At 39.7% G+C, this 23,552-nt stretch overlaps 3 protein-coding genes across 3 annotated transcripts; 1 reads left to right on the plus strand and 2 right to left on the minus strand.

Annotated features, from left to right (window-relative positions):
- Nucleotides 1-874: 874 nt before the first annotated feature.
- On the minus strand, nucleotides 875-3,450 carry c5h2orf68 (chromosome 5 C2orf68 homolog). The gene is made up of 4 exons (XM_030417446.1): nucleotides 3,122-3,450; nucleotides 2,235-2,350; nucleotides 1,999-2,144; nucleotides 875-1,902 (listed from the first exon to the last, which is right to left on the minus strand). The coding sequence occupies exons 1-4, from the start codon at nucleotides 3,229-3,231 to the stop codon at nucleotides 1,780-1,782; spliced, it is 495 nt and encodes a 164-aa protein (XP_030273306.1). The 5' UTR covers nucleotides 3,232-3,450; the 3' UTR covers nucleotides 875-1,779.
- A 56-nt stretch (nucleotides 3,451-3,506) lies between these two features.
- usp39 (ubiquitin specific peptidase 39) lies at nucleotides 3,507-9,383 on the plus strand. Its single transcript, XM_030417444.1, has 13 exons — nucleotides 3,507-3,763; nucleotides 4,083-4,161; nucleotides 4,269-4,363; nucleotides 4,446-4,582; nucleotides 4,934-5,086; nucleotides 5,988-6,213; nucleotides 6,322-6,396; nucleotides 6,572-6,639; nucleotides 6,861-7,049; nucleotides 7,266-7,408; nucleotides 8,019-8,154; nucleotides 8,294-8,380; nucleotides 9,098-9,383. Exons 1-13 carry the CDS (start codon nucleotides 3,697-3,699, stop codon nucleotides 9,146-9,148), a joined length of 1,506 nt encoding a protein of 501 aa, XP_030273304.1. The 5' UTR covers nucleotides 3,507-3,696; the 3' UTR covers nucleotides 9,149-9,383.
- A 1-nt stretch (nucleotide 9,384) lies between these two features.
- On the minus strand, nucleotides 9,385-13,141 carry sftpbb (surfactant protein Bb). Its single transcript, XM_030417445.1, has 11 exons — nucleotides 12,966-13,141; nucleotides 12,712-12,764; nucleotides 12,492-12,566; nucleotides 12,149-12,274; nucleotides 11,936-12,067; nucleotides 11,775-11,855; nucleotides 11,498-11,681; nucleotides 11,260-11,402; nucleotides 11,079-11,159; nucleotides 10,152-10,262; nucleotides 9,385-9,917 (listed from the first exon to the last, which is right to left on the minus strand). Exons 1-11 carry the CDS (start codon nucleotides 13,015-13,017, stop codon nucleotides 9,879-9,881), a joined length of 1,077 nt encoding a protein of 358 aa, XP_030273305.1. The 5' UTR covers nucleotides 13,018-13,141; the 3' UTR covers nucleotides 9,385-9,878.
- Between the last annotated feature and the right edge of the window lie 10,411 nt (nucleotides 13,142-23,552).

Consider the following 23,552-nt stretch of genomic DNA (forward strand, 5'->3'; position numbering starts at 1 on the left):
GTTTTTTTCCACAGCCAGGGCGACGATCGGGGGGGACAATGTGTGTGCTTGTTACCCGTCTGATGGCAGTGGATGATTAACTCCTTTTGTTTCTTATTTGTATCCTGAGTGCATCTCTGGCTGGTTCAAACTTGCTGGGCTTGTCCCAGGTAGACAAACAACAGTAGCAACAGTAACTCCAACAAACTAATCCCTCAGGCCGGAGGGTGTTAAAACGAAATGAACAATGTCTAATACCAAAACAGGCCATGTACAATCACTGGCAGCTCCTCACACCAGAATGCTGCACTGGATTTTTAGCCATTAAATACCAGTTTGCAATGTCACACAAAATAAAGCTCATATACGTTGCACTGCATAAAGTTTTAATCAAAATGTAAACTGGATTTGGAAAGGCTCTGTTATGAATGGTGGCATTTGCTGAGCTCTGACTGCTGTGAGAAGCCACCTGGCTTGAGACACAATAGACCTCTTATCTTGGGTAATAAGTCGAGTCCAAGAAGTGCTCGCTGCGAGATAAGCACCAGTGACCCTGTTACCAAAAGGCTTCGCTCTCCAGTTTCTACCTTTTGCATAAAAAGTAGTTCAAGCTGAAAAAAAAACCCCCAAAAACATTTCCCTAAAGTTTCTCGACCGCAGAAGAGAATATGTGACATTTTAAAACGATGGACAAGAAAGTTGGTCTTGTGAATGAACGAACATTGTCTGGACACTTGTCTTTAAAATCGAAACACACTGTTACGCATTAATGGACAAAAATCCCAGCAGACTGAAGTTGAGACACATAAAAGACTGCAGAGTGGAAAAGAGGATACACACTGCCCTCTGCTGATGACATCTGAAAATGAGTTTCATGTATTTCGCCTCATCTCAATACTAAATATATTCCAGCTAATGTACAAGTCAAGATAGAAGTGATCAAAGACATTAAAAAGTTCAGATCTGTTTTGTTTTTGAAAAAAACATTCACATTTTATGGCTGTTCGGTTCCATACATGCACATCAAGACACATCTGGACAGTAATAAATGGCTTTTATGTTTATGTCTTTTTATATGTAAAGAATTGTTTCCTCCGAAAAATATTACAGTATCAAAAATAAAAACATCTCGACAACCTGAAAATAAATAAGAATATTGAAAAACAACAAAACACAGTTGCCACACAAACACATCGTCATGGCTACGTCCACTAAACTCAACAAGAAAAAAAAACAAAATTCATATATTTTTAAACATGAGTTCGCTGATCGATCGATGTTCTGTTCACAGCATTTTACAAAAAAAAGTATACACCTTGTTTATAAAAACTAGATCTTTGTAAACACAAAAATACAAGACATAGTCAACTGAGGAGGAAGATTATCAGTGCTCTTTTGTCAGAGATCACCTTCTCCTTCCTGGTTTTAACTGTTAGCACACAAATACATAATTTCATAGGTCCATTCAACTTGAAGTGTCCCTTAAGTTATGAATAGGAGTATGAGGTAACAGTCCAAGGTGAGTGAAATGTAGTAAACATGAACCTGACAGTTAACGCCCAACCGTACTGTCTATGATAAGTGCTGTTTCTTCTCCTTGAAAAAATAGAAGACGGCTTTGATTGTGGCTCAGAGAGTCTCTGCCGACAGTCTCTGTACATGTTCCCGGAGTCGGCACTGTGTCCACAACACTGTCAACAGTGCCGATGCTTTGGAGGAGCGCTGGACTGCAAATGAAGTATTGCTCATCTTTGCCTGCATTCGCTCTGTAATCTTAGCCTACCGTTCGAGGAATATCACTCAGCGTTTGTCTCGTCGTTTGTCCATTTCTTTTCGAATTCGAGCCACTAGCGCTGCCCTCATGGCGGAATCCAGGATGTTCTTCTCCGCAACACGTTCCACCACCTTCTCAGGCTTATCCTCCTGAAGAAACAGAAAGAACACGAAGGAATTAAGAACTGAATCAAAGTATAAATAGATCAAGATCAAGAGAAGTTACTCAAAGAGATGTGCATTAACCTTGTGCACAAGGAATGAGGTAATGGTGCCAGAGTCCGCCTGATAGTCCAGCCAGAACAGCTCAGTCCCATGGGTCTCCGTCTCTGTGCTTGACCCGCTCTCGTTCCACTCCTCAGCCTCAGCACCGGCTCCTGGCTCGGATCCATCTGGAAAATGAGCACACAGACATGCATAACATCTCCTAACTGGATTAAGTGGATTTACCGCGGGCAAAACTAAAAAAGAACATCACTTACGTCTGCGTCGAGGATGGTACACCTGGATATCAGGTCGACGGGGTCGTCTCGGGGTTGTGGTGTGCCTCCGCCGCTGAAGCTCTTTGGCTTGCTTCACCTCCTTATCATAGTCATCTCTTGAGGAGACAATAAATACATATTTTGTTATTGCTCAGACATGTATTACTTATCATGAGTGTGTTGTTATTTAAACACAAGCAATAAGGTAATCTTGTTCATAACTTTGCTGTTGTTTACTGAAGGATAAGTTGCAATCCTGATCCCCTAAATCAAACAACCAGAAAAGATGCTCCACAAGATATTAAGGTTTAGTTTGAGCTTCTTCATTCCAACTTCTTTTCCTACCTTTAAAAGTAAAAATTAATTAGTCAAGCTTTTTCTGTGTTTTGACTTCAGTGAAATGCATTTCAGAGAGAAATATCTGACCATCAACTAGAAGAGATAACAGTGTTTAGCACCAGAATAAGAGGTAATACTGCTTCATACTTTTGATTCCACTATTGACATAACTAAGTAGCTAAGACCTGTATGGAGGAATATGTGCAGCAAAAGCAACATCTGATAACAGTATGTTACACTGATTTACACCATGACACCAATAAAACAAACCTGTAACTTTGATTTTTTGTTGTGTTTTGTCTCCAGTTAACTAAATTAAGGATAGCTTTGGCCAAAAGGCCTGTCCGACCTTTTCTTATATTCTCACATCAAGCCTGTAAGAGGGTTTATTAGTCAACACTCGTCCTGCCAATAAACTTATCTCCATCATCAGATCAATTGCTTTTAAAGTAGTTGCAGATAGCTATAGATATTGTGGCTAGATGCTATGACCAAGCTAGCTAGCATGCTAGGTACTAGCCTAAGCTAACGGTAGTTGAGGGAATCACCTAGCAATCTGGTTCCTCCGGATATGGTGCAGGAAGCCGTGGCTCATATCCAAACGGCCCGATCGCTTATATTTCAGATCGTGCACCTCGTCGTCTCTTAAAATATCCATTTCTACAGACAGGTCCACTACGGTGACGGTATTTCCGACGCTAATGTTTGCAACAAGTCCCGGTCATATCCACAAATAACTGACAAAAAGCTAACGTTACATGCTAGCTAATGATATGTTGTTGGCCAACCGTAACAATCCCAGAGTTTAAAAAATTCATAATAACTCAAAAATAGCAATAACATTGGCGAGAGAAAACGTACAAACACACCGAAGTAGAAGATGTCGATAAAATTTAATTAAAAACCACGCTGTCATAACATTAAAGACCGTATCACATTGGGTTTAGCATGAGTTAGCTTGAGACTCCGGGTTAGGTTTTGGTCGGCCATTCGGTGGCTCCGACGTACAACCACCGCGAGTTTCGACAGACGCGCACGGTGTTCGACCCATTCACAAAATAATTCAGCTTAATAAAGTTGCACCGTCGTTTTGTTTTGACATTAAGCTCGCAGGCTAACTGCTATGAAGCTTTCTCTGAAGCGAGAGCGAGAAGCCGAGGTGGACGATGATGACGACGAAGAAGACAGGGGTGAGTTTATTTACTTGGAAACGTCCCTGCTACGTTCGATTAGCCGGTAGCTAATGTTTCTAGAAGCCAGGAGATAGTGCGTTGGATTGTTATCACGGGACGGTCCGGTTCCACAGGGGCGGGTCATCAAGCGCTACTACCTTGTATGTTTGACTGTCTAAAAATAATGCACCGCCCCTCGATTTTAAAATGTGTTTGAAATCCATCATCACCTCACAGCCTGTACGCTAGGTTAGCTAGCATTTTAGCTAACTTGCATTCAAATGATTGTACAAGATATAGGTTGACTCTGCTCGTTTTGTTTCCCTTCATGTTGCAGTGGCAGCCAAAAAAGGCCGAGGACGTGCCGCAGAAGACCGGAGAAGCCGTCACTGCCCGTACCTAGACACTATAAACAGGCAAGATAAAGTTACATGTTTATAGCCAATGTCAATGCTAAATGCTAGTTAGCACTGTCCTCTGTAGCTCTGCAGGTGATTCTCACTTGTGTCTGTTTATCCACCAGGAGTGTGCTGGACTTTGACTTTGAGAAACTCTGCTCCATCTCCCTCTCCCATATCAATGTCTATGCCTGCCTTATATGTGGGAAGTACTTTCAAGGTGGGTGAATTATCTGACTCTCCAGGAATAGAACATCTTGTTGTGCTTGGACTGGTTTGTACTCATGTATGCTCGCTTGCAGGTAGAGGTCTGAAGTCCCACGCCTACACTCACAGTGTGCAGTTCACCCATCATGTGTTCCTCAATCTGCACACTCTAAAGTTTTACTGTCTGCCGGACAACTACGAGATCATCGACTCTTCACTAGAAGACATCACGGTAAGTGAAATCATGCTGCCACAGACTTATGATAAGTTAGTATTATTGTGCTTAATAGCAAATGTTGAATCAGTTTTCATGTTCAGCACCATCCATACTTGAAACCAAGTTAAATGTCATCTGATCCTGGTCTTACACGTTGTATCACAGTCAAGTTATACGACATCCAGACAGCATAAGTTGAATATAGTTTTAAAGAACCAAGCATCAAACTGGAAGTACAACATTATTAATCTCGAGGTGCTGAGTCAAAAATACGGTACGGCACAAACTGCTTTTGTCTTAATAAACTTTTATTCATCCCACATCGGGGAAATCACTTTGTTGACGTTTTCTCCCTCCTCTCTACAGTATGTGTTGAAGCCAACTTTCACCAAGCAGCACATCTCGGGGCTCGACAAGCAGGGCAAACTGTACCGAGCCTACGATGGTACCACCTACCTGCCAGGAATCGTCGGGCTAAACAACATCAAAGCCAATGACTACGCCAATGTGGTGTTACAGGTATGAATTACTGCCAACATTGATCTTATTTGGACTTGGCAAAAAACTTAAAGTGAAATTCTCGCCAACAAGCAACCAAGGCTTTATTTGTGATTGAATATGAGTCAAACCTTCGTGTAAAAGCATAATTACGACGAAAGAGGCACTTTTAAGATTTACCGTAGTTTCGTTTTTGGGCAAGCAAATTTTCAATTTCAACGCTAGCATAGCTATTTGTAAAACACTAAGAAGGCTCGACACAACATGAAACTTTGCTCGTAGTATCACCAGGGTCTCTAGACATGAACACAAGCATTGAGAACATTGTTTGTGTACGCACGTTTACTAAAAAGAAGGTTTTTGAACTACTCACCGTTGGAGCCGGATCTCCAGCCCTCGCCGTCAAGGCAGACAAAAAGTGTCGATCCACGAGTGCGACCTAACAGGCAGTAGAATATTGGTGGACCTCCTACCTGTTAGGTCGCACTCGTGGATCGACACTTTTTGTCTGTCATGACGGCGGCGCGCTGGAGGTGCTACTGCTTACATGAGTTGTCCAAAAACCTTCTTTTTAGTAAACTCTGTACACAAACAATGTTCTTAATGCTCGTGTTCATGTGTAGAGACCCTGGTGATACTACGTGCAAAGTTTCATGTTGTGTCGAGCCTTCTTAGTGTTTTATAAATAGTGATTTTGATGCTAGCGTAAAAGTGCCCGTAGCACTCCATTGAAAATTAGCTTGCCCGAAAAACGAAACTACGGTAAATCTTAAAAGTGCCTCTTTCCTCGTAATTATGATTTTACACGAAGGTTTGACTCATATTCAATCACAAATAAAGTCTCGGTTGCTTTTTGGCGAGAGTTTCACTTTAAAATAAATAAATAAATCCCAACCCTTTGATAACTGTCTATTTTTCTCAGGCCTTTTCCAATGTACCACCTTTGCGAAACTACTTCCTGGAGGAGGAAAACTACAAGGGAATCCGCAGGCCACCGGGGGACATCATGGTCCTCTTGGTCCAGAGGTTTGGTGAGCTGATGCGCAAACTTTGGAATCCGAGAAACTTCAAGGCACACGTGTCTCCCCACGAGATGCTGCAGGCTGTGGTGCTGTGCAGCAAGAAGAACTTCCAAATTACCAAGCAAGGTAATGCTGTAGTTGTCAGAAATGGTTGAACTTCAAGTAGGCTTTTTAACACATGCTTCCCTATTGAGATTCAGTCGTGGTGCTGATCAGTTGTTCTCTTTTCTGTAGGGGATGCTGTGGACTTCATGACGTGGTTCTTGAATGCTCTGCATGGTGCTCTTGGAGGCACAAAGAAAAAACCATGTGAGTAGGAGGAGATTCACTGGGGTTCGATCTTTAACTCTTAATATGTAGTCTTTGATGTGATATTTAGTTTTGCCACATTAATGGTAAAGCCAAAAAAAAAAAACTTGGACAGCATTTTGAGGTTCAAAATCTGAATTGACCTCTGTTCTCATTTGTGTTCGTGCCGTCACAGCAATCATTACAAAAGCATTTCAGGGCTCCATGCGGATCTTCTCCAAGAAACTTCCGCACCCTGACTTGGTGAGTTTCTTGCTTGTGATATGAAATTGTTAAATGTTCATTCATCATTGTTACCAATGCTTGGAACTAAACTTTAAGCAAAGAGAAAACATCACCAGGAGGAAGATAATTATTTTCACTTGCCCTCAAATCTTTAAATGTGCTTGAAGTTACTGAATGGTTTACTTGTTGAATCTCTGCGAAGACACCAGTTTAATAAGTGTTTCACGTTTAATTTCCAGCTACCAGAGGAGAAAGAGGCATTGCTTGTGACAGAGGAGTACCAGGAGCAGATGTCTGAGTCCACCTTCCTGTTTCTCACCCTTGACCTCCCAACAGCTCCACTGTACAAGGACGAGAAGGAGCAGCTTATCATCCCGCAGGTCCCTCTCTTCAACATCCTGGGCAAGTTCAATGGCAGCACAGAGAAGGTACAGATTAATTCACATCTTCTTGTCTTAGATATGACGTCACTGTGGCATTAAAGAATATTTGGGAACATGACTTGTTCCACTGCAGTGATCTTGAGAGAAAATTAGAAGATTACATTTCAACAGCCACATTCTTTAAAAAAAAGTGTTATAACTGCCGCAGAAACTGCAGATAATAAATATATATGTAACCTTTCCTGTCTCATTTACATTCAGGAATACAAAACCTACAAAGAGAATTTTCTCAAAAGGTTCCAGCTGACCAAACTGCCTCCGTACCTCGTCTTTTGTATCAAAAGATTCACCAAGAACAACTTCTTTGTGGAAAAGAACCCCACAATTGTCAACTTCCCTATCACGTAAGTGCTGTTCATATACCGTAGTAGGCAATATGTCACCTGGATCAAAGTGCATGTTAATAATAACTATAATAGAAAAAAGCAAAACTCTCGCCAAAATGCAACTTAGGCTTTTTTTGTGAACAACTCATGTTAGCAGTTGTTTGTTCCGCTCACCGCCATCATGGCAGCCGAGAAGTATCGCTTTCCGAATGCGATGTAACATGGAGGAGTGTTAAGGTGGAACGCTCTTGTCTTCCGGCAACAGCTATCCCCGCGATATCTCATGTGACTTTTCCGGCTTTTGATTTTAGTATTGTGATACTACAAGCACAGTTTCATGTTGTGTCTAACCTTTTTTAGTGTTTTAAAAATAGCGATTTTGATGCTATCGTGAAAGTGGCCGTAACACTCCCATTGAAGATGAGTTTGACCCGAAAACGAAAATACGGTAAATCTTAAAAGTGCCTCTTTCGTCGTAATTACACTTTTAAACAAAGGTTTGACTCATGTACATTCACAAAAGCCTAGGGTGAACTTTGGCGAGAGTTGAACTCCCATGAGAAGTGATGTCATGGATGTGTGTATTTCCTCCTCAGTATAAACTTTCACTTGTTCATGTTGTCGACAGGAATGTAGACCTGCGCGAGTACTTGACAGAAGAAGCTCAAGTTACGGAGAAGAATACAACTTATGACCTTGTCGCCAACGTAGTGCATGATGGGAAACCCACTGAAGGAGCATACAGGATACATGTTCTGCATCACGTAGGTTGCAGCCAGATATCTCTCACTTCAGTGGCATTATTACAAACATCCATAACTTATGTTTTGACTGTTTTACCAGCGTTGATTTATTATGAGTTCAAATGATGTCACATCTGTCATAATCTTTGTGTTCAATCAGGGAACTGGGAAGTGGTATGAGATGCAGGACTTGCAGGTGACGGACATTCTCCCCCAGATGATCACACTGTCTGAGGCCTACATCCAGGTACGTGCTCCCACTCATTCTGTCCAGGTTGGAAAGTGTAAATACTGCAGAGCCCTGGCTCCATACCTCCCCTGTGCAACATGAAATGACATGAATCACATTTTGAAATTAATTTTTAAAGGCGAAACCACATCATAACAGATCGTCTTAAAAATAAAAGGCTAATGGAAACAAATGTTTTTCTAACTATTGAATAAAAAACAAGGCCAGGCCTCCTTGAAGAGCAGCTTCAGTGGAACATAGTGCAGGACTGAATTGGAAAAAAACGTATGTTAATGATACGACTTTTAAAGTTAATGATACACATTATAAGAACAAAGTTGTAGGACACTGACGGCAGCTGAGTCTTATTTCACACCTGATGTGGTTTTAAATCTTTGAAGTAGGGCTGCAACTATCTATACTATTGTTTTTATTATTAATTAATCTAATGATTATTTTCACGTTTCATGTCTTTAAATTGTGCAACCAACAGTCTGAAATTCAAAGACGCAGATAATTCTTACATTTAAAAAGCGGGAACCAGCAAATATTTGACATTCTTGCTTGAAAACTGACTGAAGTTAATGATTAATTTCCTATTTTTCCTTTCGATTGTTTTAGATCACCAGTTAATCAGCTAATCACTGCAGCTCTGTTGTAAAGTAAAATGAGAGTCTGAAAATTGCATAGAGCTCCTTTTGCAAACAAATGTTTTTCTCTCTCTCTCTCTCTCAGATCTGGAAGAGACAAGAGAGTGATGACACAAACAACCACACTGGGGTGTGAGTGAGGCAGGATTTCCCTCCGTGTAAATGGCCAGAAGCGTTGTCATCATTTTGTAAATGAACTTGGTATTTAAGTGATTTAAAGTAACAACAGAATATGGAACGAGATCGACAGGAGAGCATCAGGACGTTTTCTTTAAAGCCGCAAAAAATAAATGTAAATGTCACAGTTTTTTTTCACTGTTTTATGTTTTTACTATGTGGAAGTTTCTAAATAAACAAGCTCCAGGACACGAGTCTCTGTTTGTACGTTGACTTTTAATGACAACCCTTTGAATTCAATGTACTTTTTCATGTGCATGTGATTATCATAGAACAGCAACGAGACAACAGCACATACAAGCAGCTCTGAAGATTTGTTCAGCAGCTGTCCAAATAGTCTTTAATACATACTTCTAGCTCATCTTTTTCAATGAGGGACAACGTTTCCATGTTCATTATAACATAAATAAAGCAGTGTGGCGACTATCATAGTTCACAAGACTGTTAACCACTACAGGAACTGATGTTTCAGACTGAATCCCAGCCTCAGTCTTGTGACGCTTCATGCAAACCAGAGTATTTAACAATCATTGTTTCATGGCTGACTGCGAGATGCAAAACAAAACAAAAAGTTGATAAGAGCATTACATTTATAAAATCTTATAAGAGTTATTCAGTGCAGTAATGCGTTTGTACGTAAAAAGAAAGATGCTCGTTGAGAGCGTCTGTTCTCAGAGCTGCAGGTGGCCTCACTTCTTCCACATGTATTTCTTACAGAACGTCTGGTTCTGCAAATAAGAACAGAAAAAGGATGTGAAACAGAGATTAGAACCGTTAAAGATCACGTTTGTACTTTCAACTATATTTAGATGTTAGACTCCTTTTCAGCATCTGAATTCAATGTACTCAATCTACTGCAGTGATAGTTAAATCTGTTGGATTTAAAGTAGTGTGGTAGTTTAAAATCTCTCTAAAAAACAATCTGGAATAACATGGCAATAGTGAAAATAACGTGAACTTACACCACACTCCTGAGCAGTTTGAATGTTTTTGCACCAGTAGCTCGGACCCCAGGTACAAGGATTCCTTCCAAGCGGCTCCAACTTCTTTGGCGCATCGCACAGCTCAGCTCTCTGCAGGACAGATGGGATACTGTGAAAACCAACCAGATCACAGAGTGATATGTGTTCACGAGTGTTTTAGTGGCTGCATGGCTCCATGTTCATGATCAGCACCGGGAGTAATTGGGGCTCATTATACTCATACTCATTAAAATCATGCAGATCAACCAAGGTTTGTAGAAAAGACGTTTGCGTTCAATTATAACAATTTACCTGCAGACAAATTCTCTCGTGGGTCTGTAGCATTCTGTGAAGGTTGTTGGTTTTAATAATACTTTGATATCAGGGAGCGCATGTTAACCATTAACTAGTTGCTTAGCATATTGGTTCTTTAATACACAAGAGCATTGTAATAAAGAGCCGGTCAGTCTGGTCCTCAATGAAACAAAATACATGTGCATTCTCACGGAAGACATCTCATTGATATTTGCTTTCTCTCGTCTGTATTTGAATATGTTTGGCATTGAGGAAATACAAAAGTAACTGGAAGTAATCAAGTACATCTCTCTTACACTATGATTAAGTTACTAACTACCTTTCTTACCGGGTAACCAGTAACTGTATTGAAACACATATTTAAAGTAACCTTCCAACTCTGTGAATGGGTAAATCCCCTTGTAGTTATTGAATATTATCTGCAGAATAAGGCATCGATAAGTCCCTTTATACTGACAAATAAAGAGGCGATAAACGACTCATATGCACGCTAATGAGCAACTAGTTGATTGTTAGTATTTGTATCCTGAATTTAAGTGATTCCTCTTCACCTCCTGATGAGATACGTCATTGTAAACGTGCGTGTGAGAGTTGAAATGAGCTTTTTCTCACCTCACAAGCATGTGGACCGTCCATCTGGTTCCCCAAAACCTTCAGCAGGCGGGAGCCATACATTCTGGTGAAAGCATCACACTGAAAAGAGCGTGAGAGTTACTTAACTTACATCTTTTGGATAATCAAATTATAGTGATTTGTGAAAGGTTTTGCCAGTTGGGAGCACTAAGGGTCAGACCTTGGGGATGGCATTGGGGTGATTGACACACACAGACTGGAGGAAAGCGGAGGTCTGAGGTTCGGTGGAGTTTGGACCCAGGTGAAGTCGGCTCAGCACAGCCAGCGTGCGGCACGACTCGCAGTCCGAGGGGAGGAACACCTCTGAGGAATCATCGGAGCGGTGGGAGTGTGAGGTTCAGGTCACGACGATGACACAAACGACAGTTGAATGTATTTATTACACAAATGCAACTGACCTGGAACGGTCTGCTCCTCGAACAAACAGAGGTGCAGGAGAGTGCATATAGTGTGAGGGGCAGCAGACGACAAGAGGAATTCGACTATCTGCTCGCCGTATTTGGAGACAAAGTCATCACATCGCTCTTTGTAGCTCTCCGGTACAAGACTGCAGACGTCTTCCATGAGTTTCATCAAAGCGTCCTGCAAAGACATAACGAGAGGATGGTAGCGTCGACACGATGTGATGTAAAGTAAGAGATATGTGCCTGAAGTAATGATGAAAAAATGAGTCACCTCAGTCATGTTTGTGGGCAACAGGGTCTCCAGTTTCTTCATGATAAACAAACACAGGGCGCAGACTGGGCCGGACACCTCCTGCAGACAGGACAGGCTGATCAACAGGAGCAAAAATTAAAGTTTCATTTCCACATTCACATCCGCTTTCTCATGCTCACGTGGTCGCCGGTGGCCGTCCCGAGCTCAGATGTGGAGACGTCTTTATTGGCAGAATCCTGGGGAAGTTTCTGCAGTTCCTCCTTCTTGTTGGAAGCACAAAGTCCGAACTCCACACACGTCTCTCCGGGCTTCTGCGCTCACACACATTACCTCGCGTTAGATGTGGAACAAAAGTGTTCATTCAAAGAAGAACAGATAGAGGCTGAACTCACCAGGTGACCAGGGCTTTGCTGCAGGAGTTTTGGCAAATGCATCTTCACCTGTGAGTCGCAATCTGAGACGCTCTGGCCTTTTGGGAGGCGCTGGCAGAGAGCATGCAAGGTTTCATAGACAGTCTCCTGCAAGAGAACGGTAGTCAGCATGTTGTGGATACTTGTGTTGAAAATGTGTTTTTCTACACAAACAGACACTCGGCAACTGCAACATTGACTTTTTTAAGATATTACAGGGAAGATAACATCTGTCGGGTGTGGCGGCCAGCTCATGTGGTCAGCAGAAGGGGAAGTAAAAGTGAAAGAAAAAAATATGCAGGGGGTGATTCAACAACATCCTCACCTTCGTGTCCCTGCTGGAGATCATGTTGGTGGACAGACGGACGACCTGGTTGCACTCTGAACACATGTCCACAGTCTGATGAGCAGAAAACACAGTGAGATAACAAGCCTGAAGAAGTGATTCCAGTGTGTGTTAGAAGATGTGAATGAGACTTACAGATTCAGCTCAGGGTGTATATTAGTGCAGCAGGTCCATGTGAGTGTGTGATGCATAGACTTACCAGAGATTTGTGTCTGAAGACTGACAGAGGGTCTATGATGAACCTGGAGTCACCTTAAATACCCGCAGACAAACAGAGAAATGAGACAGAGAGGGGATAAGCAGACAAATACACATTTTAAAAGCTGTAACAATGTGTAATAACGCAATGCACGAATTGCATGTAAAATTGTAATAAATAGCACGCTAACAGCGTTAGAGGATAATTAATGGCGGCTGATCAGGTGACAGTGATGCAGTGATTCTTCTTCTTACCGGGCCACACGGACACCGCGACGACCAGCAGGAGGAGAGCGGCTGCTGACATGATGTGAGGGAGCACAAAACAATATGCAGAGCTGATGATCTGATCTATTATAGCACCAGTGATGTCTGTCTCGGGTCGCACCGGAAATGCAGTTTGATCGTTGCACCCAATCAGAACAGCTGATGTAATGCGCAGGCGCTGTGGAACAAAATAAATAAATAAAAACAAAGGAAATTTAAAAAAGAATTATATCGCCAAGTACTTACTTGCTTTTGTTTTAAAATAAAATTTTTTGAGTATATTTTCTATTTTTAAAATTATAATCTTGTATTGTTCTGCTTAATCTATCGTAATGTTTTTTCTTTTCTTACTTTTTTGGACGTTTCTGAGTATAAATCCACTGCAGTGTCAATACGATGATTGAGAAAAAGGACCCTTGAACGCATCTGAACTCCCAAGTTTCCTGGGTGTCAGTGAAGGCGTTACGTCGTTACCTATGATTTACGTAAGATAGCGCCACAACAGAAGAGACAACCAGTAGGACATAGATATATAGTCAGATATACATTCATAAATATACTTGTACTTATATATTCTACCGCCATCCATCTCCTTTTATTTTTCATTCTATCCTATTTTATTGTATTTATTTATTATCATTTTAGTTAATTACTTGTACATTACTATTTGTATTATCCCTACTATGAACATCTCTACCTTTTTATTTCAACATCTCTTGATTTTATTCTATTATCAGTAGATTTGCTTTTGTTATCTGTTTAGTTCACTCACTTGTTTTTGTGTGCTAATGCTAGCTTGACTGCTTATGTTACCTATACATTTACATTTATTTAGGCTATGTTATACCTATAAAATAAGAATAAAGACATAACGTATGTCTACAGAGCGCTTGTTTATATGTTGGCGGTGTTTAATTAGATTAAATATCCTACAGATATTTAGCTTTCCTTGTGTGTTTGACTCCCTGCTGCTAATACCTGAAGTTTGACTGTTTAAACCACAAACAGTTGTGTATCAGGAGTGTGCCTGAATTAATATGTAGTTTAATTGACAGCTCATATTTAAAGTACAACACCTGATGAAGGCTCCTACAGGTACCAGTAGATGGCAGCAGAGCAGGGGAAGCTTACAGGGCTTTGTTGGCCTCGCCACAGTTTCTTGTAAATGCTTTTGGTTCAGATTCTCAGAAGGCGGAAGGTTTTCTGTCACATGAGTTATATAACTTCTCAAATGCAATGTGGCAATGTGCTCACTGAGGCCGAAAAACAAGAATTAATAAAATAAATCAGAAGTGACTCAAGTCCATTAGTCCAACTCACTTTTTCATGGTCAAGTCACTTTTTCCCTTCCCTGAGAAACTTCAGTGTTGCCTGCAGTATCCAGTCATTGTAAAGAAGAAAGACGAGGTATATGTTTAACAATGAATTTAATTTGTTTATTGAGATTGAGTTGAAGAAATGTAATCAAACAAACAAAAATATACATTTGTAAAAGCTTCCTTAAAGGTGCTATATACAATATTCAGCAACATGTAACATATTCATAACATTGTTAACAGGAAATTATCCATCATGTCGACTCTGACCTGTAAAGTTATCTTACCATCAAGTTACTTTTGGCTGAGAAGAGGAAAAACCAGCTTGGGTCAAGTTGGGGCCCTTCAGCAGCTTCTGTCACGTAACTTACATAAAACATAAAAAATGCACATGTGGCCGACCCCTCAGCACACGCTATTCTCTGGTTAGGATGTCATTACTCCACTATTTCTATAGGAAAAAGTTGTTTGCTGTTTTATTAATCAAAATCTCATATATAGAACCTTTCACTTCTTCTCTATAAGGACATTTTCCCTTCCTTCACCTTTAAAGAGTAAAATACTGACAGCCAGATTACGGAAAAACTAAACTGGAAATATGAAATGAATACACATGAGTCATTTGAGTCATCAAGTCTCAAGTTTTTTACTTCCAAGTCTAAGTTGAGTCTAAAGTAATTTTATTTTCTTTCAAGTTAAGTTGCATTTCTTTAATTACCATCTGCGAGGGGACTGCAGATGTAAATTAGCTCTAAGATAACTCTGGTACAATATATGCATGTTCAATATTGTACATGGTCCCTCTCCAAATAAAATTAATACAATTAAAAAAGTGTCAATTCAAGTTAAAGTTCCAATATTAAAAGTACACATCTTTGTTTTTAAGGTACAAAAAGATAAAGAATTATAAACACATGATAAAATATATGTGTCACAAAATTAGGCAGACTATACAATAAAACTGTTGATGTTCTGCTGGTGATATGCAATGTGTCAGGGCAATGCAAAAGAAATCTGAGGAAACTGTGTAAAACAAGGGAGAGTCAGAGTTCACCCTCCTGATGTCCTGACAAAAATAACTTAATTTTTAAACAGAGCATTTCAAGGAGAAGCTGCTGATTGACCAAGTTAAGATGCTTTCCAGGGTAGAAGGCCTTTAGGACCCCACAGAGACTAAAGATGTCTATGTGTTGTCCGTGTCAGATTTTCAGTGATGTGGATGTTCAGGTAGCTGAAGGTGCTTAATCTTTACTCAAGTGTTTTTGTCAATTCAGTAGTAGTCAGTAGTTCGATTGCTGCTTCCTCTATAAGTCCAGAACCAGCCTCTTTGTTACGGTGATGTTCAGTGTCAGAGAGTTGTTGGCCTTGCACCACCATCACATGGTTGATGGCTTTCAGGCAGGCCTCTGCAGAGAGCAGTGAGCTAATCTGCATTGATTGACAGTTAATAGTTTGGTATCAATTTATTTCTCTTCAGTTTTTGTGATTTATCAGTGGAGCATTCTGTATTTGGAACCTTGACTTTATTATTAAATACTTACTTTGGTTGGGAGTTTGCACAGATTTTCCTAACTTTTGATTTATCCACTGAAAATAATAATATCATCAGACTAGACTGACACTAACCTTAGATAGACCCAATAGTTCACACCTCCACCAAGGCCCCAAACCCCTTTTAATCAACCCGCTTTATTTAATCAAGCACAATCCAATATTAAACCTGATAGCCCTGTATAACTCTGAGATTTACACCATTCATAACTGCTTAACCACAATTTATGCTCACCAAACTAGGATCTGCATCAAACTGTACTAATTGATACCAGCCACCTACCTGATGATGAACCAACCAAAAAAAAGGATTCGGATGAAAAGATAACTTCCTTGTCGAATGTAAAAATAGTCCATCACTTCTCAGTAAGGCAATTATCTATTCAGCTGTGTTGCAATCAATCACAATAATATTGTTGAAACTACTGATGTGATACCGACAGCCTCCTTCAAATGCGCTGTGCTAAAGAACATTGTTGTATTGTAGCCTCTGTGACCAGTTTATCTACATTTACTTGCCACTTTATGACTAATCTGTACTTCATTGTTAAGAAGAATGTGTTTTGTTATTACAGCTGTAGCCGCTGAAACAAAAGCAAGACCACAAACATATCTGACACAGTTAAGTTTGGTTGTGCAACTTCTACAAAATATTTATTTTTATATTCAAGTCTCGTCATCAGACATTTGAAAAAGGTATCCATAATTAATTGACCACAATCACAAACATGTATTTCCTGTTGGTTTTGTGCCATTGCTCAAGGAAACCAGCAGCGCTGAGTTTTCATTCTCAATACAATAAAGTTAAAATAATTTTTTTTAGCAAATGATGAATTCATTTAATAAACTCTAAAAAAAAAATATAAAAGGAAATTTCAGACCAGTGCATTTGAAGCAGTCAAGTACACACGAAGAAATAAGACAACAAACAAAAGATTATGTTTAAATGATTAATATTAATCAATGTGATCATCATCGACTATGTACCTCTCTGGTATTACAGGCAGGGACGTACCCAAAAATGCTAAGGTCATGAGTCCTGTGCTGCTAGGGGGGGTTATGAAAAGTAGTTTCAGTAATTTTTAACATAACATGTTAGGAAAGATATTTATTAAGAATGCAGTATACAGAGGATATGACCTCGGTGTCGTCAGTATAAGCTACAGTATATCATGTTGTGCTGGGAATGCACCTAGACCAATACCCCTTTCAGATCCTATAATTACAGGGTTAGCGATGCTACAGTGGCACGTTTCTGTTTTAGATAAACATGCACACACACCTTGTACTTACTGACGTTTGAAACAAGCACGCGTACAACAGTGCAGTGTACATTACCTGGTACCTAAACAAAGCTGTATCATGTAACAAGATGAATGATTACCTCATAGTTCAACATGCAGAACAAGTTTAAAAAAATATCAACTTACCATTGTGCCTGCATCCTTTTGCAGCCATCTCTCCTAACTCACTAATGGGTGCATTAGTCAGGTTTAATCTGTATTTGGGACAGTAGGTCAAGGACTGCAGACGGTGCAATTTACAGGTAACAAGCTTAATACTGAAAACAGTCTGTGACACAATCCAAAGAATGTCGGTTTGGAAAAAGAAAGCTGCAATGGAGATTAGCCAGATACCTTGCAAACCAAGATGAACCACAATGTATGACTGTAATGAAGGAGTTCTCGCTCAAGAGTGGTTCAGGAAACTTCTGAGGGAAACTGAGCAAGTGACTGACATCTTTATCGTAACCTAGAGGCGGTGTTGACCCAGTTGCTAGATGTGACATTCTTTTGAAAAGCTGCGTTTAGTTGATTAAAAAAAGAGAAAATACAAATACAATAGGTAATGGGCAGAACTCGATAGGCCTAATCAGTTAACTTAGTCTATATTCAAACATGGTGTAACGATACAGTTAGGTCCATATATATTTGGACACTGACACAAGTTTTGTTTTTTTTCCCTGTTTCAGCTCCTTAACATGTTCCACCCTCTTTTAAAAGGGACCAAAAGTATATGGACAATTGACTCAAAGGCTATTTCATGGGCAGGTTGGGCAATTCCTTCATTATGTCGTTATCAATTAAGCATATAAAAGGCATGGAGTTGATTTGAGGTGTGGTGCTTGCATTTGGAATGCTGTGAAGACAACATCCGGTCAAAAGAGCTCTCCATGCAGGTGAAACAAGCCATCCTTAAGCTGCGAAAATTGCTACCATATTAGGAGTGGCAAAATCTACAGTTTGGTACATCCCGAGAAAGAGAGAAAGCACTGGTGAACTCAGCAACGCAAAAAGACCTGGATGTCCACGGAAGACAACAGTGGTGGATGATCGCAGAATCATTTCCATGGTGAAGAGAAACCCCTTCACAACAGACAATGAAGTAAACAACACTCTCCAGGAGGTAGACGTATCAATCTCCAAGTCTACCATAAAGAGAAGACTGCATAAATGTAAATACAGAGGGTTCACTGCACGGTGCAAGCCATTCATAAGCTTCAAGAATAGAAAGGCTAGATTGGACTTTGCTAAAAAACATCTAAAAAAGCCAACACAGTTCTGGAAGAAATGTCTCTGGATAGATGAAACCAAAATCAACCTCTACTAGAATGATGGCAAGAAAAAAAGGTATAGAAGGCGTTGTACAGCATACGGCATACCACATCATCTGTAAAACACGGCGGAGGCTGTGTGATGGCTTGGGCATGCATGGCTGCCAGTGGCACTGGGTCACTAGTGTTTATTGATGATGTGACACAGGACAGAAGCAGCCGGATGCATTCTGAGGTGTTCAGAGACATACTGTCTGCTCAAATCAAGCCAAATTGATTGGGCGACGTTTCATACTACAGATGGACAATGACCCAAAACATACAGCCAAAGCAACCCAGGAGTTTATTAAAGCAAAGAAGTGGAATATTCTTGAATGGCCAAGTCAGTCCCCTGATCTCAACCCAATTGAGCATGCATTTCACTTGTTAAAGACTAAACTTCAGACAGAAAGGCCCACAAACAAACAGCAACTGAAAACCGCTGCAGTAAAGACCTGGCAGAGCATTAAAAAGGAGGAAACCCAGCGTCTAGTGATGTCCATAAGTTCAAGACTTCAGGCAGTCATTGCCAGCAAAGGGTTTTCCACCAAGTATTAGAAATTAACATTTTATTTTCAGTTATTTAATTTGTCCAATTACTTCTGAGCCCCTGAAATGAAGGGATTGTGTTTAAAAAATGCTTTAGTTCCTCAAATTTTATGCAATCTTTTTGTTCAACCCACTGAATTAAAGCTGAAAGTCTGCACTTCAACTGCATCTGAATTGTTTCATTCAAATATTATTGTGGTAATGTTCAGAACCAAAATTTGTCTCTGTCCAAATATTTATGGACCTAACTGTAGTTCAGTGCTATCATGTGTTGAGTCCCTGCTGTTATACCGACAGAAATGTGAGTGCAACTCTTATGAGATCAATCACAAACATCATCCTTGCCCCATCTTAACTGTCATTTTTAGAATATTTCTCCTTCCTCTTTCTCTTTCCACCAACGTTTATGTTTTAAATAAACACACACACACGCACACACAACTTATACTTATTGACCTTTGAAACAAGCATGTGTACAACAGTGCAGTGTATATTACCTGGAACCTAAATAAAGCTGTATCATGTAACAGGATGACGATTATGTCATAATTCAACATGCAGAACAAGTTAAAAAAAATATCATCTTTCCATTGTGCCTGCATCCTTTTGCAGCCATTTATCCTAACTCACTAATGGGTGCATTAGTCAGGTTTAATCTGTATTTGGGACAGTAGGTCAAGGACTGCAGACGATGCAATTTACAGGTAACAAGCTTAATACCGCAAACAGTCTGTGACACAATCCAAAGAATGTCAGTCTTATAAAAAGAAAGCCTCAATGGAGATGAGCCAGATACCTTGCAAACCAAGATGAACCACAATGTATGAATGTAATGAAGGAGTTCCCACTTAAGAGTGGTTCAGGAAACTTCTGAGGGAAACTCTGAGCAAGGAAGTGACAGCCACTTTACTGTAATGTAGAGGCGGTGTTGACCCAGTTGCTAGGTGTGACACATAGTTTTGAAAAGCTCCGATTAGTTGATCAAAAGAGGAGAAAATACCAATACACGCTCGGTGGTAATGGGCAGAACTCGATAGGCCTAATCAGTGAACTCTATTCAAACATGGTGTAATGATAGTTCAGTGCTGTTATGTGTTGAGTTTCTGTTGTTATACTGACGTGTTGAGTCAGAAATGTGAGCGCAACTCTTATGAGATCAACCACAAACATCATCCTTGACCCATCTTAACTGCAGCCTTTCTTTAAGTCAGTCTTTCATTTTGCTTTATGCTTTATGAATACGGGCCCTGAAATACAGACATAACATACACGTCATGAATTTTTAAGTAGAACATCAGATGTGATTCATAGTTCTGTGTACTTATGCAATAGGTTTTAAACAAAGATACTGAAAAAACGTACTGAAACGTTAAAACATTTTTTTTTAACCTTTTTTAAAAAGGTGTTTTTCAGGGTTTGCCGGTCTAAGTTCATGTTCAGCCTCATTAACAGGGTTATTAAATAAAGAGGCTGTAGGCTGGTGGCTGACAGACTCAAACTTGGGGTAGTGAGACTCAACAATTAATTATGCTTCTCCAGAATTGCATGTGCAAAGAAACGCACCACACCAAGCAAATACTGAGAAAACACAGGCACAAGGCTGGCAGGGCTCAACAGTAAGGACTGCTACTTGTTTAGGGAAACGATGCCTCATGCAATCTATAATCTTACTTCCCCAATCGAGCTGGTAGCAAAAACAATTACACTCATTGTTTTTTCAAGACCTGGTGGAGGATGTATATTCAGAAGTAAGACATCTTGTTTCCTTGTCATTAGAGTGCCGATCTGGCACTTGTGAGAAAATGTGTAAAGACTTCTGAACATTTCAGTTATCTTGGAGACACGGGTTCAGTTGGCTGGTGTTAGAGAATGTGGGGGAACTCCAACATTATTGCACCGTTTGCCAGTCTGAGAACCAGTAAGATTTAACGTGACAATTAACTTCAGTTTTGTTGTTATTTGATAACTGCACATAAATAAAACAATTTGTGATGAGGCCAGTAGAGTTTAATTTTTAGCACTACACCTTTGAACTAATTAGAGTCCCTTTTTTTCATACATCTTGTCTGACTAGCCACATGACAGTTTGTTTTGCAGGTGAATGTCCCCATGGAAACCGAAAATGTTTTTTATACAGAAGTATTAAACACCTCGTCCCTAAATGCGAGGAGGTGTTTTATACTTCTTGGTATGTTGCCTCAATCTTCTATCATGTTTCATTTGTCTGCTAATCCATTTCCTCTAATATTGTGAGAGAAAAACCCCACCAAAATGTTCAAACAATTTGTACTCAGAAAGATGGTGCAGAGAAGTGGTTTTTCTCCCTTTCCACCATATGATACCGTGACTGTTAATTGTGTTTTGTTAAGTGCAACAAGTGTTGGTGAACCACAGACTCACATTTCCCGTTTGGGACCTTTGCTTTCCTCATTCATTCCTCATGTTCATTCCATTCCTTTCAATCACATAAAAGCATTTGCTGGTAGCACCAATGAGCTGTCAACAGGAGACGCCCAGACTGCTCATTCCCGGGTGTTACTTCCTTGTGCCTGCAAGCTAAATCTTTTTTTAAATCCCATTAATGTTCATGAGGTCTATACAAAAACAACATAAGAATCCCACAGTATCAATAATACGAAAATATATAATTTAAGCCACATGTAAAGATCAGCAAATAAGTGAAATGACTCTACACATGGAGATGTAAAAATCAGTATGGAAAGAATGGAATTGTCACAGACACACGCTCACAATAACAAAAATGACATAAAGAAAGAGATAATTATGGTTGAATGCTTTAAAGTTCTTGTTATTTAAAGTTTGTCTGTCATAGGGGACGCGTTTAGTTTGATCAGCCAGTTTTATCATCAGCGATTCTCAGTGGTTGAAATATTTGTGACTGAAGAAAACTACATAAATTAATTTAGATTAAAATATGTGCATCATCTGTTCTCTAGAAAATGGTTTCTAAGATGGGGATAAATAATCAAGTCATAAATTTAAGCACAGAATATATTTGGCAGTTAAGAAACAATCGTTTGGGTTGAAGGTTGAATTTGCTTTCTACCGAAACTGAACTTGACCTTTCAATCCACGTGCAAATGTGGTTGTTTGCACTGCAGAGCTTAATGGTTCAGTAAACGATGATAGTGGGCGTGGATCTAAATGAAAACCTAACAGAGACTTCCATTTGTATTATTCCTGTGAGCAATGTTGAGGAGTCTTGTTGTAGAAGGTCTTAAATATTAAGAAACATATTGAAGTAATTCAATTATTCTCAAACTGTCAACGTTAAAATGAAAACACAACCACTGAACGCAGCCTATGTGTTATTACAGTTACAACAGTTTAATACAAACACCAGCTTACTTAATGCCGTGCGAAAGGCACACCGGGCAAACCTTACACATACCAAACTGCTTTGGCACTGTCTTCTTGTCTGTGAGGTATTAGATAAAATCATCCTCTGTCACACAAGGCTCGTGGGCGTCAGCTGAAAAGGACTCCTGGAAGATGGTGTACATTTAGAGATTAAGCTCCACAATAATGCGAGACATGACGTATGAAGAGCTGCCAAATTTTTCCGATATAGTAGTCAATGTATTTCTCAAGTTATACTGTATATCTTGTATTGGGTTGAGCTGTGTTTAAGATCATGTGTACATGAAATATTACCACACCCATGAGCTTAAGTGGTCATTATTGTGTAAAAGATCCTATCGAGAGCCACAAAATCAGAGTTATTTCTAAATCTTGATCTTTATATGTGACCATCTAAAAAAAAAAAAAAAGGTTTATAATTATCTAGTAATTAAAACAAACCTGAGAATAGCTTGCAGACATCTTGGCCCCAGGCTGAGAACAACTGGTTAAGCTAACCATTATAAACCTGCATTTCCAAAAGAAAGCATTTGAAATTATTGCCCATATAACATTCAACTAATTACGAAATTACATGATACCAACAGGGTTACACTATTGGCTCACAAACCTTTTTAGAAGCTGGAACGAATTCTAACACAGAGATAAACTAAACAATCATTTTGGACAAACTTTTAAAAAAGATTGATTCACAACCATAACAGTGTCTTAAAGGAAAAGACATAGGCTACTTTTATTCTGCGACTACAAGCTCTGTAGATCACCTCATGCTGGAATTGTCATGCAGTTTGCTATAAAGCATCCTGCCACTGTCACTGTCAGTAAATCACGCGTTACTGCGGTTTGCACAAGGATATTTTCTTACTGATGGGAATTGTTCTGATAATTACTTGATATTTTTTTTATTAGCTTGAAGTTGAACAAGTTGATGGGGGTGGGATGATGAATAGCTTATAGAAGATTCAGACACAATGACAGAGTTATGTGTTACAGTAAGCGACAATGCATTCCTTTTCAGCGGCTGCCGGGATTTTGGATGCACTACCAGTCAGTGTCTGCCCAAACTGCATTTTTCATGCATGCATGCATGCATGTCCAGAAAACCAATTAAGTATAACTGACAGCTGACTCTCCCATCTTTGCCGTAAGTGTTGTTATCAAAACATTTCCTATTAGATTAAGGTT

Source organism: Sparus aurata, chromosome 5, assembly GCF_900880675.1.
Source record: "Sparus aurata chromosome 5, fSpaAur1.1, whole genome shotgun sequence".
In the NCBI taxonomy this organism is placed as follows: Eukaryota; Metazoa; Chordata; class Actinopteri; order Spariformes; family Sparidae; genus Sparus; species Sparus aurata.